This window comes from Phyllobates terribilis, unplaced genomic scaffold (genome assembly GCF_046119375.1).
Source record: "Phyllobates terribilis strain yellow unplaced genomic scaffold, ASM4611937v1 Scaffold_11__3_contigs__length_659146591, whole genome shotgun sequence".
Lineage (NCBI taxonomy): Eukaryota > Metazoa > Chordata > Amphibia > Anura > Dendrobatidae > Phyllobates > Phyllobates terribilis.
In genome coordinates this window covers 295,894,386-295,912,668 of record NW_027362771.1, presented here as the reverse complement: position 1 = coordinate 295,912,668, position 18,283 = coordinate 295,894,386, and the positions used below count along the sequence as shown (strand labels likewise).

The 18,283-nt window shown below is 47.8% G+C and overlaps 1 protein-coding gene across 2 annotated transcripts in view; it reads right to left on the bottom strand.

Annotated features, from left to right (window-relative positions):
* Positions 1-18,283, bottom strand: part of PRKCQ (protein kinase C theta) — a 242,426-nt gene that overhangs the window by 109,462 nt on the left and 114,681 nt on the right. For both annotated transcript variants that reach the window (XM_073652454.1, XM_073652453.1), the window contains one exon: positions 14,313-14,373. In XM_073652454.1, coding sequence (XP_073508555.1) covers positions 14,313-14,373 — 61 coding nt within the window. The remainder of the gene's footprint in view (positions 1-14,312; positions 14,374-18,283) is intronic.

The following is an 18,283-nucleotide window of genomic DNA, read 5'->3' as shown; positions in this document are numbered from 1 at the left end:
TTGGACTCACTGCACACCCTATAACTGTATAGCAGACTGACGCTCCCCCTGGGCCGTGGGGTACTCGGTAGCCGGGTCGGTCGTTGCTAGGGGAGATGTCACAGTGGCGGTGACCCGGTCCGTCACCCAGGGCGGTCAATAAAAGGATCTATTTACAGGGGATTTATAGTTTTTATATAAAGTTCATGACGCCACCTGTGGTATATGGCAAAAGGGAGCCGGCGCTGCGGAGCAGGTCCTCTGGAGCTGATGTTAGTGCAGCAGAGTTGGTTTAGCTCTCCACAGGTAGAGCTTATCTTCAGGGCGTTGCAGGAATGTTATAGATGAAGTAGGTGTTTAAGTTTGTGCAGGGTGGTGCAGGGGATGATGGCGCAGTAATAATTCGCAGAGACAGTGGGGTGCAGTCTTCAGGGTTTTACTCACGATTTTTAGACTCCAAGTTACCAGGGCCAGGGTAACTTCCCACGCCGTCCTGTGTTTACTCAGGGAGGGGTTCAGCGAACCCTCAGGCAATTCCAGAGTACTTAGCGGGACCCCGTTCTGTGTGTTCCTTCTGGCTGTCTCCCTGCACCTCACACCCAGTGTCCCAAGCCAGTGACCATAGACCTTGTCGGGCGACGTTTTCTCTATCCCCTGGGTTCTCTATGGCCACCTTTTTGGTGAGTTAGATGTGGCTGTTGGCTACAGCACCTGAAATGCTGCACCCTCCGGTTACCTAGTTGAGACTTGAAGAACTCTGCTAGTTTAGGGGCCGGTCCCCTCTCTGCGGCCTGATCCTTCCACGTTTCTGCAGACTCGGGCGCACGAGTGGCATCCGCACTGCCCGTGCCCCTAGGATCCTTTCTGTTCTGGAGCCTTCCTTCCTGCTCCTCTACTCTCTTCAGTCTGTTCTGGGCCTCTTGGTTCCCCCCACTCCAGCCAGGGTCAGGGCTCAATAGCGCAGCAGTGCATCTTGCCCCTCCTGCTGACCTGGAGTAGTGTAGTGTTGGATGCAGGTGTTTGGGTCCTGGGCAGTACTCTATCCTTACCTGAGAGTGATATACTACACCTCTGAGTGAGATGCAGTACCTGTTAGAACCCTCCTGTCTGTTTTTTTCCATCTTGTGTTTTGCAGTCACGTGACCATCTGCCTTTATATTCCAGCTCTGCCCTTTTGGCTGTGCTGGACTTCAGTGTTTGACTGTCTCTCTAGCCAGGTGCTTCGGTGCCTTTCTCTGTCAGTTCGCTTGGTCCTTCTGGGACCTCTAGTACCTTTTTGTCAGTTTGTCTTTTTGTGTTCTGCAATAAATTCTCTGTTTAGGAGGTGTTCCGTTTTTGTCCCAGTCCTTAGTTGTTTTAGGGACCTCTCCCCTTATGCTATAGGTCTTCGTTCAAACTAGTCGAGGACTAAGGCGGGTTTGTTCGCTAGGAACAGGCAGCCCGCTACATCGTAGAGATTCAGCTTAGTCTTACTGTTGGGACAGCTTTCCCCTATCTTTCCTTAGTACATGTTGCAGATCATAACAGTACCTCTGTGGCGACTGAACCCGCAGGGGCGCCACAAGACCCTCTCCTTTCTAATGGGAACATGTCGTACCTTGTTACTGTGGCCCTGCTCTGTGTGTCTTTAAATTCTTAGTGGGGTTTTTCCTAAAATTGGTCAGCCGTTGGACTCACTGCTTACCCCATAACTGTATATGTGGCGCCCTGCTGCGCATGGTGCCACACAACCCAGAAGGGTGCATGGACGGATTTCTCCACAAGAGGCCCTCACTACATGCAAACTCCTCCACCTTCCACCTCATACCAGCAGAGTGAGCCCTGATAGGGATATATAAAGGGAAGGTGGAGCTAGGCAGTAGAGTCTACAGAAAGTTTACAGTGTGCTCAGACAGAGTGAGAGCAGCACTTAGGCCGCTGTGTGAGGCAAGCTAGGCCTCCAGCAGCACTGAAGCCTAGTGAGGGCCCCAAGCGTGGCCGAAGGCGAGAGGAAGGAAAGAGTGACAAAAAGGGGGCAGAGGAGCATACCAGGCTCACCCAAGTATATATACCGGACACCAGGTTTGAGCCTACAGGGACCCTTTACACACAGTAGGGATAACCGGAATCCCAGGAGGACTACAAGTCCCTGGCAAACCTGAAGCTAGACACATACAGGACCAGGAACCACGAAGGCCCCGACGTCCAGGGAAAGTGGTTACCAACCAGAGGTCCTACTTCAGAGCAACAGGTGGAGTAGAAAAAGCAAGACACATAAGCCAGGCACAGTTGCAGGCTGGCCAGGAGCTTACACAGAGGCAGACACTGATCAGTAGGCCTTATACCCGCTCCCTGGGGAGAAGACCAAAAGTGCGCCCTTCACCTAGAGTACCCTGGACCATATCTACCAGCTGTACCAGTAAAGGTAACGAAGCAAAACCCCCTGTCTCTGTCTGTTACTCCTGCTGCATTCTCTACCTGCACAACAATGCCCAGCGCACCCACCATCTATCTATCAACACTGCCCTGAGGCCCACTCCACCTGTGGGGAGCTGTACCATCTTTAGTTGCCTAGTCACCTGCCTCAGAGGACTGCTGCAGCGCTGGTGACCTTCACCAGACACCACAGGTGGCGTCACGAATTTCTCTGAACTTTGTTAGTAATCGCTACCCCTTTTGTGCACTTTCCGCCCTGGGCCAGCCACCGTGATATATATATACTGTCCCAAAACAGTAAGGCCCCCGGGGGCGCGACATCCCAACTGGCGTCACGAACAGCGTTGCGTGCCCGTTGCCACCGGGTACTGTGCGCCTTAAAAGACTGTAAGTCATACCGTGGTGAAGATTTTTCCCGCCAATTGCTGTTGTTTCCCGCCATTATCCGCCATTTTTGGGTCGCCGCGCGGGAAGAAGAGGGGCGTAATTGCTGGAAGCGCGCGAAGTCGAGGACACGCCCCGCCCCTGACGAGGAACCAGGAAGCGTCAGGTCCTGGAAGGAGTCGGAAGGACGCCCTCACGTCAGAAGCGAGCGACGCAAGGTCCTGAAAGAAGACCGTCATCCGCGGAGCTGCGGCCTACCTAAAAGAAAAGTTCAGAAGGTAGGCTCCGGTTCACTAGGGGGGGGCGGAACGATGTCCGAAGCCCAGCAGAGTGCCGGAATACCGGTTAACGGCCCCGATGTCTCACTTGCGCTCAGCGCTGAGCAGGCTGAAGCAGCCGCTCCGCCAGCAGGGCCTGTAACCCCTGTCATACCTATGGCCCTGCTGTATATCCCGGGAGCGAAGTGGTTCCCTCAGTATAACGGCAAACCAGACACACTGTCCGGATTCAAGAGGAAGATATGCGGCGTACTGGACATGTATTCTGTTACTGGTAAGCAGAGAGCCGCTGTAGTGTTAGGACAATTGACTGGTGCCGCTGAGCGAGAAATTGAAACCTGGCCAGCCGCAGACCAAGAATCAGTGTCCACTATCTTTAAAAGACTGCAAACCGCGTTTGAAAACCGCACTGAAATAGATCTCCGGATAAGGTTCTACCATTGTGTCCAAAAACCTGAGGACAGTATCCGGGACTATGCCTGGTGCTTACAGGAGGCCCTGAGGTCCCTGAAACATGTTAGTCCAGCCAGCATCCATGATGAAAATAAAATGCTGACGGAAAGTTCATCCGGGGGTTAAAGTCTCAAGAAGAGAGCAGAACTGTATGGTGGTGGGCCTTAGACCATCCAGATGCCACATTTGACACCCTTAAGAACATAGCTATAAAGGGGCTGCAGCCCCTGGAAACTGCAGACACTGCTATCCAGCGTTACCAGGGTGAGGCCACCCCAGTGCCTGCAGCACCCACTGCTCCTTCACTAACCGCCGAAACAAGGATGCAAACAGTGCCCCCTAGCGAGCTGGACAGCCTACGCTCTGAGGTGCGCCAGCTAAGTAAAACCCTGGCCACTGTCATGAGCACCCTGCAGCTACAGATGGAGCCTGAGCCGGAAGGAAGGATCTTGCTAGCGGACAGCCCTGAGGATGTCCCCTAGATGAGAAGAAGAAGAAGGACAACGCCAACCCGTAGGAGGACAACACCACCCCGGGGGGGGACAACGCCACCCCGTGGGAGGACCAACGACCAACGCCACCCTCCAGAAGACTTCATCTGTTACCGCTGCCATAAAGCAGGCCACACCACGCGGAGGTGTCCTTTAAACGAGGAAACCCTGGGGCCGAGGGCCGACACCCAGGAGTAGACCAACCAGGTCCAACAAACTGGTACCGCCGGTACGTGGGAGGAAGACCTTTCCTGTCCATTGTGCTGGACGGCATCTCGACACCTGCCCTGCTGGACACAGGATCTCAGGTAACCATTATGCCTGATGTCCTCTACAAAAGGTTTTGCTCCATAGATGAACTGAGCCCGCCAGCTCCAAACCTTTCCGTATATGCCTCCAATGGCCTTCCCCTTAACCTAGTCGGGGTTAAGGATGTGGCAGTAAAGGTGGGAAGAGTGGAACTGAAGGACCAGGGACTAATTGTAGTAAAGACTAATCCTGATGATACAGAATTGTATATGGTACATGGCACAAATATTGTTAGTAACTGTTTGGGAGAAGTGTTGTTCTTGCTCCAACAGATGGCTGACACCGCCAGACCACGGCAGAGGAGGGTGCTCCAGGAAGAGATCTGAGCCCTTATGTACCAGCAACAGGTAAAACTATCAGGTGGTGAAATTGGTAATGTACGGGTGACAGACCCGATACCCATTGTGATTCCCCCAATGAGTGAAATGCTGATTTGGTGTAGAGCAGCAATAGGTCTCAAAGGACGGAGCTACCAGGCGGTAGTAGAGCCCCTTAGCTCGGAGCATAGACCTACACTCTTGACTGCCAGAGGGGTAGTGGATGTACGCAATGGGAGGGTGCCCATAAGCCTCCTAAACTATGGGGAGGACGAGGTTAGATTACCACGCTATGCCACTGTTGGCAAACTGTACACAGTAAATAACAACTCCATACACACGGCAGATTCCTTAACCTCACCAGACGAAGTGGAGGATAATGACCCGGCAACCCAGGTGGAGGATTGGTGTCAACAGCTCCATGTTGGGACAGACACCACTCCTGACCATCAGAAGCAGGGTGTACACCGGGTGGTTCAGGAATACGAGCAGGTATTCAGTAAACACCCACTTGACTTTGGGAGGATTAAAGGGGTACAACACCATATACCCACAGGTGACCATCCACCCATCAAAGAATGTTACAGGCCTATACCACCAGCACACTACCAGAAGGCGAAGGAGATGTTGCATGACATGAAGAAGGCAGGGGTAGTAAGGGATAGTTGTAGTCCCTGGGCTGCTCCCCTAGTTCTAGTCAGGAAAAAGGACGGAAGCATGAGAATGTGTGTAGATTACAGACAAGTAAATCGCATTACACATAAAGATGCCTACCCTTTACCACGTATAGAGGAATCCCTGGCTGCCTTAAAGTCTGCAAATTACTTCTCCACCCTTGACCTCACTAGTGGATACTGGCAAGTAGCTGTTGCTGAGGAGGATCGGGAGAAGACGGCCTTCACCACCCCGATGGGACTCTGCGAGTTCAATAGTATGCCGTTTGGACTCTGCAACGCCCCCGGAACGTTCCAGAGATTGATGGAGTGCGGCTTGGGACACCACAACTTCGAGATTGTACTACTATACCTGGATGACATGATAGTGTACTCCAGAACGTATGAGGACCACTTGAAGCACCTGCCAGAGGTATTTGAGTTGCTGTCCCGGTATGGGACGAAGCTGAAGCCCTCAAAGTGCCACCTGCTCAAGCGAAAGGTACAGTACCTGGGGCACATCGTCAGTCCAGAGGGAGTAGCACCAGACCCGGAGAAGGTCACTGCCATCCAGAAATGGCCGGAGCCGAAGAGCCTCAAGGAGGTACGTCAGTTCCTGGGACTAGTCTGGTATTACCGGAGGCAAGATCTCCTGGAAGGACAGTCCGGGAGAGGCAGAAACCCCCTGTTCCAGTGGGGCAAGGAGCAAGCTGAATCCTTTGAGGTGATGAAGGAGATCCTGACCAGCGAAGAGATCCTGGCCTACCCTGACTACAGCCAACCGTTCCTGCTGTACACAGATGCCAGCAATGAAGGATTAGGAGCTGTACTGAGTCAGAAGCAGAATGGCCGAGAGAAGGTGATCGCCTATGCAAGCAGGAAGCTCCGCCCGACCGAGAGGGACCCAGAGAACTATAGCAGCTTCAAGTTGGAGTTCCTGGTCCTGGTCTGGGCCATCACTGAGCGGCTCAAGCCCTACCTAGCCTCCAGTAAGTTCACTACCTACACAGATAATAACCCTTTGACTCGTCTGGAAACAGCCAAGTTAGGAGCCATGGAACAACGATGGATGGCTCGGCTGTCAAACAACCAATTCACTATTAAGTACCTGGCGGGCCGCAAGAACGCCAACGCCGATGCCCTGTCCAGGATGCCTCACCAGTCGGACACTGAAGAAGTGGATGACCTGGAAGAGATTGAGCTACCTGCCTTCCACCATAATGGAATGGTCCACGAGCAATGAGCCTCCAGGAGGTATCGCGGTAAGATGCTAAACCCTTTGCTTCACCACAGCTGGAAAGAGACAAAGGACAGCGACCCAGTTGTTAGCCGTATTAAAGAATTGATAACCCAGGAAGGTTCCTCCCTGGAGAAGGAAGCGTCTCTACAAGCCAAGCAATTGTGGAAGGAGAGAAGCCGGCTGTTCATCTATAGGGAGAAGCTGTGCCGAAGGTACGTCAACCCGAGGACCCATGAGATGGTGTGGCCGATTGTAGTGCCCAGGACGAACATCCAGATGGTGTTGGAGGCCTACCACGATCAAGGGGGGCACTTAGGCTGGAAGAAGCTAGAAACCCTGCTAAAAGGTCGGTTTTACTGGGTTGGAATGCGGAGCTCCATAGAGAGATGGTGCCGAGACTGTGGACCCTGTAGCCTCAGAAGGAAAGACTACAGCAGCCAGAAGGCACTCCTGCAACCCATCAAGACAACTCGACCCTTGGAGATCGTGGCCCTGGATCATGTCAAGCTGTCACCCAGCAGGTCAGGATATTCCTATGTCCTGACCATGGTGGATCATTACTCCCAGTTCCTGGTGGTAGCCCCCGTCAAGGATCTGACGGCAGAAACTGCGGCAAAGACGTTTCAGGCGTACTTCTGCAGGCCCCATGGATACCCGGAGCAGGTGCTGACAGATCAAGGCTCAGCCTTTGAAGCTGAATTGTTCAAGGAGTTCTGTCATCTGTACGGGTGTAAAAAGATCCGGACTACACCGTACCACCCCCAAACCAATGGTCTCTGTGAAAAGATGAATAACATCGTCATCGATCTGCTGAAAACCTTACCACTAGAGGAGAGAAATCAGTGGCCAGACCTACTACCTGATCTGGTAGATCTGTACAACCACATACCTGTGAGTTCCACCAATTGTACTCCAGCATATCTCATGCGAGCAAGACCCGGAAAGTTGCCCATGGACCTGGAGCTTGGTGTAGTAGAACCCGAAGCAGATATGTCCACTGAGGACTGGGACACGACCAGACAGGAACAGTACAGGAGGGTACAAGCCTGTGTCGAAGACAGTCTGAATAGGGTAAGAAACAAGCAGGAAGCCCACTACGATAAAAGTGCCCCCGCAGAGCCCTTCACACCAGGAGAAGTGGTGTTAAAGAGGAAAAGGAGAAACCACAAACTTCATGACCAGTGGGAGAGAGAACCCTACACTGTGTTAAAGTCAAGATTTGATATCAGGAAGACCTGTCTAATTACCAAGGACGGAGGAAGAACAACTGCAGTGGTATCAAGAGACCACCTGAAGTTGTGCCCAGGTCTGCTAAAGCCCCTGAGGAAGAAGTACTCCACACTGAATTGGGAGATTTCCCGGCAGATTGGCCCCAAATAGGAGGAGGGGTGATAATACCTATGATCCCCTTCTTCCAACAGCCAGAAGACACCCCACAGCAAGAAGAACTTATAAGTGCTCCAGAAGAGCCTGCTCAAGAAGAATCCCCGGAAGAAGGATCCCCGGTTGGAGCAGAGCAAGAAGGCCCAGCCAATGGTACACTTGCCAGTCCCATGGAGAGGTTAAGGCAGTATTACAACCTACCCACATATAGAACTGACAGGGTAACAAACACAGAAACCACCCACACTCCCGTACTACGTAGATCCACACGTAGCACCAAAGGCCAGGCCCCTGTTAGGTTTAGTGAATAAATAGGAATGCCTACAGTATAAATAGTAGCCCCTCGGGTATGTTATAATTGTGAAATTTTCATGTATTTAATTATTGATGTGTTTGGAATGAAAAATTTATGTGACATGGACACTTAGCATTGCATTTAGTTACTCGTAAGGGTACAAAGACTCTGTGGCTGAGGACTATGAGCAGCCCAAAAACTGTCCTGTAAATAGTTGCACTCCCTGGAGTGCCTTGTAAATGACCACTGAACAAAAACCCGTTTGGCGTGGCCGAAGACGTGGTCCATCCCCTGGATCACTTATGCCCTGCAGCCATGCCCAGGGCCTACGTTGAGGGTTTTCGGACGGGTCCCTCATGCTACTTATCTACTTTTGGTGAAAAGGACACCAGGTTACGGGACTTGCTGTAACCTTATTTTTGTTGTTATTATTATTGTTGTAACCTTTGTTTTACAAAATGCTTCAGTCCTGGAGTACTGAGTTTTACTAGGGGGGAATGTGGCACCCTGCTGTGCATGGATGGATTTCTCCACAAGAGGCCCTCACTACATGCAAACACCTCCACCTTCCACCTCATAGCAGCAGAGGGAGCCCTGATAGGGATATATAAAGGGAAGGTGGAGCCAGGCTGTGGAGTCTACAGAAAGTTTACAGTGTGCTCAGAGTGAGAGCAGCACTTAGGCTGCTGTGTGAGGCAAGCTAGGCCTCCAGCAGCACTGAAGCCTAGTGAGGGCCCCGAGCATGGCCGAATGCGAGAGGAATGAGTGACAAAAAGGGGGCAGAGGAGCATACCAGGCTCACCCCAGTATATATACCGGACACCGGGTCCGAGCCTACAGGGACCCTTTACACCCAGTAGGGATAACCGGAATCCCAGGAGGACTACAAGTCCCTGCAAACCTGAAGCTAGACACATACAGGACCAGGAACCACGAAGGCCCCGACGTCCAGGGAAAGTGGTTACCAACCGGAGGTCCTACTTCAGAGCAACAGGTGGAGTAGAAAAAGCAAGACACATAAGCTAGGCACAGTTGCAGGCTGGCCAGGAGCTTACACAGAGGCAGACACTGATCAGTAGGCCTTATACCTGCTCCCTGGGGAGAAGACCAAAAGTGCGCCCTTCACCTAGAGTACCCTGGACCGTATCTACCAGCTGTACCAGTAAAGGTAATGAAGCAAAATCCCCTGCCTCTGTCCGTTACTCCTGCTGCATTCTCTACCTGCACAACAACGCTCAGCGCACCCACCATCTATCTATCTATACTGCCCTGAGGCCCGCTCCACCTGTGGGGAGCTGTACCATCTTTAGCTGCCTTGTCACCTGCCTCAGACGACTGCTGCAGCGCTGGTGACCTTCATCAGACACCACAGGTGGCGTCACGAATTTCTCTGAACTTTGTTAGTAATCGCTACCCCTTTTGTGCACTGTCCGCCCTGAGCCAGCCACCGTGATATATATATATACTGTCCCCAATCAATAAGGCCCCCGGGGGCGCAACATATAGCAGACTCTCTCCTTTCTAATGGGAACATGTCGTACCTTGTTACTGTGGCCCTGCTCCGTGTGTCTTTAAATTCTTAGTGGGGTTTTTCCTAAAACTGGTCAGCCGTTGGACTCACTGCATACCCTATAACTGTATAGCAGACTCTCTCTTTTCAAATGGGAACATGTCGTACCTTGTTACTGTGGCCCTGCTCCGTGTGTCTTTAAATTCTTAGTGGGGTTTTTCCCAAAATTGGTCAGCCGTTGGACTCACTGCATACCCTATAACTGTATTGCAGACTCTCTCCTTTCTAATGGGAACATGTCGTACCTTGTTACTGTGGCCCTGCTCCGTGTGTCTTTAAATTCTTAGTGGGGTTTTTCCCAAATTTTGGCAGCCCTTGCAGTCACCGCATGGGCATTACCACTATAGGAGACCCGCTCCTTTATAATGGGACCATTTTTTTTACTGAGACCTACTCTATGTCTCTTCAATGGGGTATTGGGTTGCGTCCAAATTTTTGGCAGCCCTTGCAGTCACTGGATAAGCAATAATGGTATAGGAGACCCACTTGTTAATAATGGGAACAACAAAGCATAGCCGGCTGATGGCTCTCTAACAATAGCTAGGGCCGACTGCTGGCCATTTAAGAATAGTAAGGGCCATCTGATGTCCCTATAAAAATAGGCTTTATGACTTTCAGAGTCCCTCCATCATAAATAAAACAGGATGTGTCTGATGATGTGTCACACACCACATTGCCAGATATGGTTGTAAAATGTTAAAATGACATTTCCCGGTGAATGCATTTGTCTTAAAAAATAACGTAAAAAAAAAACAAAACAATAGGATCTTTCTTTAGTATAAAAAAGAGCATCACCAATTTAACCTCAATGTAATCACATTGTTCAGCTCATGTACCTCCTCCTCCATCTCCGAAATGACCACATCAGTCACAAGCTGACAGCACTGCAGCACTGCCGTGGCCAAGCGGCCACAGGCTGTGCTGAAGATAACATGCTTAATGCTTAATTGACAAATCGCCCAGCGCTGTAGAGTTGTTGAAAGCTGTAACACAGCAGCCTGATCTGTGGCTCTCACCGCTGAACATACAGCCAGGCATGGTCGTGTGTGACAATGGGCGGAACCTGGTGACGGAGAAATGACAGCCGGGATAGATACGGTTTCCGTCTATGCCAGTCCTTTCACCGAGCTAAAGAATATGGCTGTGGTGAAATACAACTCCCACTGAGAAGCTGTTGCAGGTTGAAAAACATTGTGCCCAACAGAGTATTTGATTCTGAGGGCTAACCTTTCTCCCCCGCTCAAGAGCCCCATAGCAGCTGCAAAGTTAGCGCTATCATGAACTCTCCTGAGGTAGAAGCCAAGGCACACCAGAGGATTCTCTGGTGGGACCGTCCAACCCTGCCGAGAAGCAGTCCTGGCTAAGAAAAGTGTGTGGGAAGGTTCCCGGACACTCTATGGCTGCTTTTTTACTGAGGAGGAAACACACGCAAACACGGGGAGAACATACAAAGTCCTTGCAGATGTTATCCTTGCTGGGATTTGAACCCAGGATCCCAGCGCTGCAAGGCTTCAGTGCTAACCACTGATCCAATGTGCTGCCGTTCACCCTCTAATATCTAACAGGCTGGAAAAACTTGCACCTAGTGCCACTCTATCTTCAGCTCCTTTGTGAGAAAATGTATTTGGGCTGCCACTCAGTCTGCCAAATAAAATTCCTGAGAAAGAAATTGGGGATGGCTTTGCTACTGGTACTGGGGGCAGTGCTAATACCATGGCGTAGTACCATAGTTTGCTGGAAATATTCCAGGCTGGTAGGAGGCAAGCAAATTCCCACAGAAAAGTACCAGCAGTAATGGTCAGGCCACATTTCAAGTGCAAGCAGCTTTAGAGGACTTCCTGGGAGAAATGACATGCAGGGTAGATACGGTTTCCCTTTATGCCAGTCCTTTTACCAAGTTAAATACATCTCTTAGCAAAAAAAGTTGTGGACTGGCTCCGTACCGTCCCTGGCCACATTCACCTGTCCACGTGTTTGTGGTTAGGCGGTCCTTTCCAGTAAGTGCACTGGGGAGGGCACGGTTAATGTTGTGGGACCCGTGCTTGTGGAAGGTGGAGGCGATACTGCAAAATATAGTGGCGGCTCGGGACCGAGTATCGACACCTGGCCACCGCCGGCATGAGGTTGTGAAAAGCTTCCGCCTCCACGAGCTTAAAAGGCCATATTTCAAGTGCAAAGAGTTGCCCAGAAATCTGGCAGTTTAGTGTTGCGGCCTGTGGGTGGGTGGGTGGCTGGCTGCATGCTTGCACTTGCATGCCAAGTAACAGAAAACTAAGCAGATGGTGACCTCTATCATCATCATGGCCTCACCTCGGCACTATGAACTCTCCTGAAGGAGAAGCCAGGGTCCGCCGGAGGAGTCTCCGGTTCTCCGGTTCTCCAACCCTGCCGAAAAGCAGCCCTGGCTAAGAAAAGTGTGGGGGAAGGTTCCTAGACACTCTATGGCTGCTTTTTTAATGTGGATCGGCCATGCTTATGCATGTTATTTCTCAAAACGCATTACAGATCAGGCCATTGTCCAACTCTGTATTCAAGAAATTAAATGCGCAAAGAAAGATGTGTGTGTCAAAGCACCACCGACAAGTGCGAGTTGATGTTGGACGGGCAGCCATTGCTTCTGCAACAAGCTCAATTACAGGACTTTCTGGGAGAAATGACACGCAGGGTAGATACGGTTTCCCTCTATGCCAGTCCTTTCACCGAGCTAAATACAACTGTCAGCAAAAAAAGTTGTGGACTGGCTCCGTACCGTCCCTGGCCACATTCACCTGTCCACGTGTTTGTGGTTAGGTGGTCCTTCCCAGTAAGTGCACTGGGGAGGGCACAGGTAATGTTGTGGGACCCGTGCTTGTGGAAGGCGGAGGCGATACCGGGAAATATAGTGGCGGCTGGGGACCGAGTATGGACACCCGGCTGCCGCCGGCATGAGGTTGTGAAAAGCTTCCGCCTCCACGAGCCTAAAAGGCCACATTTCAAGTGCAAGCAGCTGTCAAAAGTTTGGCAGTATAGTATTGCAGCCTGTGGGTGGGTGGCTGCCTGCATACTTGCGCTTGCATTCGAAGGAATGGGGTAGGGACAACTGAACGCTGCAGTGGGACAAGGACGTGGACGGTGATTGTTGCAAGTCTGCAACGACAGGTTTATGGCGGGAGGCATATTCGCATGTGCCAAGGATCACTTATGATGGGCACACTTTTAGGCAGTGACCTGGGAGTTATAGATGCTTCCAGAGGTCTTCCTCATGCTGTTCCCATGTCTTTTTTAGCACTGTATGCATGTGTCTGATGATGTGTCACACACCACATGGCCAGATGAGGTTGTAAAATGTTAAAATGACATTTCCTGGTGAATGCATTTGTCTTGGTTGAAAGCAATGCAAAAGTTCAAAAGCGCATCAAAAACGCTACGTGTGTACATAGCCAAAGGTGTGGAGGAGTATTTTTGCTTTTGGTTATTTATTTTGCCTTATATACAAGTCATTACCCTGGAAGGGATGTTCCTTAACATATTTCCCAGGAAAATTCATTTTGGTTTCGTTTTTGTATGTTTTATTGTGAGTTTGTAAAAGTGGCGTAATACTCTGACCACGTTGTTGACAGCAGTTATCTGGGAGTCAGAGATGCTTCCAGGGGTCTTCCCCATGCTGTTACCATGTCATTTGAGCACTGTTCCCATCGATTTGGGCAATTTTTAGGCCCTCTGCAGACTGCCGGGGGGAGCCGCCTGAAAAATGCTCGAGTTTCCCATAGACTTACATTGGGCTCGTTGCTCGGATCGAGTACCCGAGTAATCCAATTTGCTCGACCCGAGCAACGAGTACCCGAGCATTTTAGCGCTCGCTCATCAGTAGTCTTTATGTGACACAGTGTTTCCAGATGAACTTTACAAGAAAAAAATAAATACACCCAGCAGTTTGTGAAATCAATGCAGATCTGCACACACAGTGATAGATCACGCCTTTGAGCTATCCCCTACCAATCTATAGTTAGAAGCATGCTGCAATCTACAGGATAATATATTGTCCATCTAGCAAAACGCACAAAAAGGCTATTTTATTACATGATTTTATAAAAACAACGTAAATTGTGTCCTTACAATTACAAGGCCAGCTCCAATTTCTTTTAACTGATTATTGTCATTGGAATAGCAGAATTCCGTATATACCTATAGCTATGTGCATAAACAGTTTTCTGGAGGAGGACAAAAACAATGAGTTTTCTGGTGGAAACTGCTTTGAAAAACGCTCCTTTTTGAGGAGTTTTTGGAGGAGTTTTCGTTTCCTAAAGAGCTTTTTGCAGCCTTTTGATTGGACAGATTTACACGTTTTCCATCAGGATCTGCTTCAAAGAAGTGTCATGTACTTTGATTTTTTTCCAACATGCATTTTTTAAAATCTGACTTAGAAAAAAAACAGCTTAAAATACTGAACATTTCACCAGCAAAGTGGTTTTATAATAGAAATGAATAGAAAGAGAATTTCAAGATTTTCTATAGCATTTTTTTTTACAAGCTATGAAAAAATTGGTTTAAAAAAAATGTACTTGCCTGATTGCTCCAGGAAATACCTTGCATTCATTATCATTCTACCATGTGGTTTAAGTTCTATCTGCACATAAGAAAAAAAAATGTATTTTTAGCACCTCAAAATAAAGTCGTTTCAATTATTATCTCATTCAAATTTTTGAAAGGAATTGCAAACTGAATAAAATAAACTAGGAAAAAAGAAAAATAAGAACAAATGAAAGCAAATAATAATATAATAAAGTGTATATTTACTGATTCCATATCTCAGACTCCTGATTGCAAACCACTGAATAGCCATTATGGGAGTAAATAATGTTCTGGAATTGCCAGTGGTATGCTGCTGTGAAGGAGGAGGAAGGCACTTTAAAGAATATTACTAAATGGAACAGTAATTTCAAATCATACCCTTGTTTATAACCTGGTGATTAATAAACGTAATGTCTTATTTAAACCTGCAAAATGATTATAATAATAACATAATTTGATTAAGCAGTACTCAGTCGAACTAAAGCTAAAATTCCTGTAATATACCTGAGATGTGTTTGTATGTTTATATCTATTAGGCCTTGTTCCCGAGCAGTGTAAACAGTTTTTTTCCGCCAAAATTTTTTATGCAGAAAATCTGCTGCACACTGGAAAAAAAACAGTGCTTTTGCATTTAGGAACTTGGCCTTAAAGTCAAGTTATTCACCCCTTTAAGACCGAGTGATTTTAATTTTTGCGCTTTCATTTTTCTTCTCCTTCATGCAGTAGACATAACTTATATTTATCTGTTTATAGAGTCTATACCTTCGGCACAATAAACAAAAAATTTTGATGCAAAAAAATAAGTTTATTGAGTGCGACCCAAAGGAACAAGAATTGCCAACGTTTCGGCTAATGCCTTTATCAAGGTTATCTAAATATAAGAAACATACAGATATAGGGTCATAGTGTTACATATGAATAAGTGCATATAAATCAAAAATAAAGCTCATTGATAAGCGATTCAATAACCAATAAGAAGCAAATAAAGCAACATTACAGCTTAACCCCTTTCCGACCAGGTCAGTAATAGTACGCACCTGGTCGGAAAGGCCGGTTCAGAGGGGGCTTTGGCGCTGATCCCGCACTGAACCGGGCACATGTCAGCTGATTCTTGCAGCTGACATGTGCCCGCAACAGCCGCGGGTGGAATCGCGATCCACCCGCGGCTGTTAACATGTTAAATGCCGCTGTCAATCTCTGACAGCGGCATTTAACTCACGCTTCCGGGAAGCGCGTCCTAAGCCCCGCCCATCAGTGACCCCGTCACGTGATCGCGGGTCATCGATGGGTGGGCATGACAACCCAGGGTCTGCAGCAGACGCCTGTGGTTGTCATGTCTCAATTGCTATGAGCGCCACCTAGTGGTCGGCGCTCATAGCAAGTGAGCATTTCTGCTGCATACAAGCGATCTGCTCATCGCCTGTATGCAGTAAAAGCAATCAGACAACTGCTGCTTCTAGTCTCCTATGGAGACTATTGAAGCAGGCAGTAAGTGTAAAAAAAATGTTTTTAAAAATATTAAAAAAATAAAAAATATATAAAAATTTAAATCACCCCCCTTTCGCCCCATTCAAAATAAAATAATTAAAAAAAAAACCCACATACACATATTTGGTATCGCCGCGTTCAGAATCGCCAGATCTATCAATATAAAAGAAGAATTAATCCGATAGGTAAACGGCGTAACGAGAAAAAAATTCTAAATGCCAGATTTATGTTTTTTTGGTCGCTGCAACATTGCAATAAAAACGTCAGCCCGGCGCACAAAAAAATAATCTCTCACCCGGCCCCAGATCCCGAAAAATGGAGACACTACGGGTCTTGGAAAATGGCGTCATTTTTTTTTGTTGTTGTTTTAGCAAACTTTGGATTTTTTTTTCACCACTTATATAAAAAAGAACCTGTACATGTTTGGTGTCTACGAACTCGTAATGACCTGGAGAATAATGATGGCCAGTCAGTTTTAGCAATCAGTGAACGTGGTAAAAAAAGGACCCAAAAAACAACTTTGGAATTACATTTTTTTTGCAATTTCACCGCACTTGGAATTTTTTTCCCGTTTTCCAGCACACAATATGGTAAAACCAGTGATGGTGTTTAAATGTACAACTCGTCCCGCAAAAAATAAGCCCTCACATGGCCATATTGAACTAAAATTAAAAAAGTTCTGGCTCTAGGAAGAAGGGAAGCAAAAAATGAAAACACAAAAACAGAAAGACCCATGGTTGTTAAGGGGTTAAACAAAGCAAAAAAACGAGGCACATCAGATATCATCACAATCAGATAACCTGAGACCATGTGTAAAGTATCTACCTTCATAGAAAAAAGTAAACCCAGGTGAGTGACAAGATTCTTTGATGTGAGCATATATAAATGGCAAAAAAAGAAACATATGAGAAGAAAAAGCTTAGAAGAGTAGTAACATGCGGATGATTACCTTGACTGGTACTCGGTGCTCATGGCCCATGTGGTGCTGTTAATGCATGCGGTGCGTTCCTGCTTGTGAGGAAACAGCATTGACATCGCCATTAAATGCACGGTTCCTAAGATTCTGGGCCCTTTTGTGACAAATGAGGGGGGGGTGACAAAAATTCTGGAATATCTGGATAAGATCTGCCCAATAATGGCCAATGGTTCCGGATCACTTTTATGCATTTATTTTCCCTTGTTTACACTGTCCACAGTGCTCTAACATCATCAAGGGTGACCACTTTACCCATCCTAGGACTGGTGAGAAATTCTCGATTCATGGATTTTATACATGTGACTCCTCCTTTGCCGTCTATATGATTAAATGTCCTTGCGGTCTCGGATATGTCGGTGAAACTACTCAACATATCCTAGACCGCATATCTCAACATAAGTCCACCATAAGATGCAAAAGAACGGTTCTTCCCATTCCAGCCCATTTTTTGTCAGCTGGACATAATGTTTCCCAACTCCGCTTTCAAATAATAGAGACAATACCACATCCCAGACGGGGTGGTAATAGAATATTAAAATTAAAAGAAAGGGAAGCTTTTTGGATATTCCGTCTTAACACATTGGAACCAAATGGCCTTAATCATGAATATGATATCATATACTGAGGGCCTGTATAGACTTTTGCATCTGCGATGATATATCACTGTATGATATCACTTTATTATACAACATAATTTAAGATGGACTGGATATATTGCTTTATTAACATTCTAGTATATTGTATTCTAGACTAGTAACCTAATGTATGTATATTTTTATCATTTATTTCCTTTCTTTTTATTTTTTTCATTACAGGCACCATAGGGATCCATGAGGTATTTGTTTTATACCTTCTTTTTGGTTTTCTCTGGACACTGTCTCCTTCTTCCCCTTGCTCTGCTCTCACCTTCTCCTTCCCTCCCCCCTCCCTTTGCCTACAGGCTCCTCCCTCTTCTCTTATTTATTAACAATTATTCCTTTTCCTTCATATCATATAACCAATATATAGAACGTACACACCATACATACATGCCTAGTCTTTCTTCTCCCTTATGCTCTGGGCAATTTACATGTGCTTTCGTCTCTGAGATTCTGCTGGAATGCAAATTGCGCATGCGCATTGCCGCATAGGACCCAATCCTCTATTTCACTTTAATGTAACGTCATTTCCCTTACACGGAACGCATTTACAGAGAGCGGATATGACAAGTACTTCTGCCCTGCCTCCTCACATGTGCATTTAACGGGGATGGCAATACTGTTTCCTCACATGCAGGCATGCACCGCATGCATTAACTGTTATGATCTGCAACATGTACTAAGGAAAGATAGGGGAAAGCTGTCCCTACAGTAAGACTAAGCTGAATCCCTATGATGTAGCGGGCTGCCTGTTCCTAGCGAACAGACCCGCCTTAGTCCTTGGCTAGTCTGAACGAAGACCTATAGCATAAAGGGAGGGGTCCCTAAAACAACTAAGGGCTGGGACAAAAATGGGACACCTC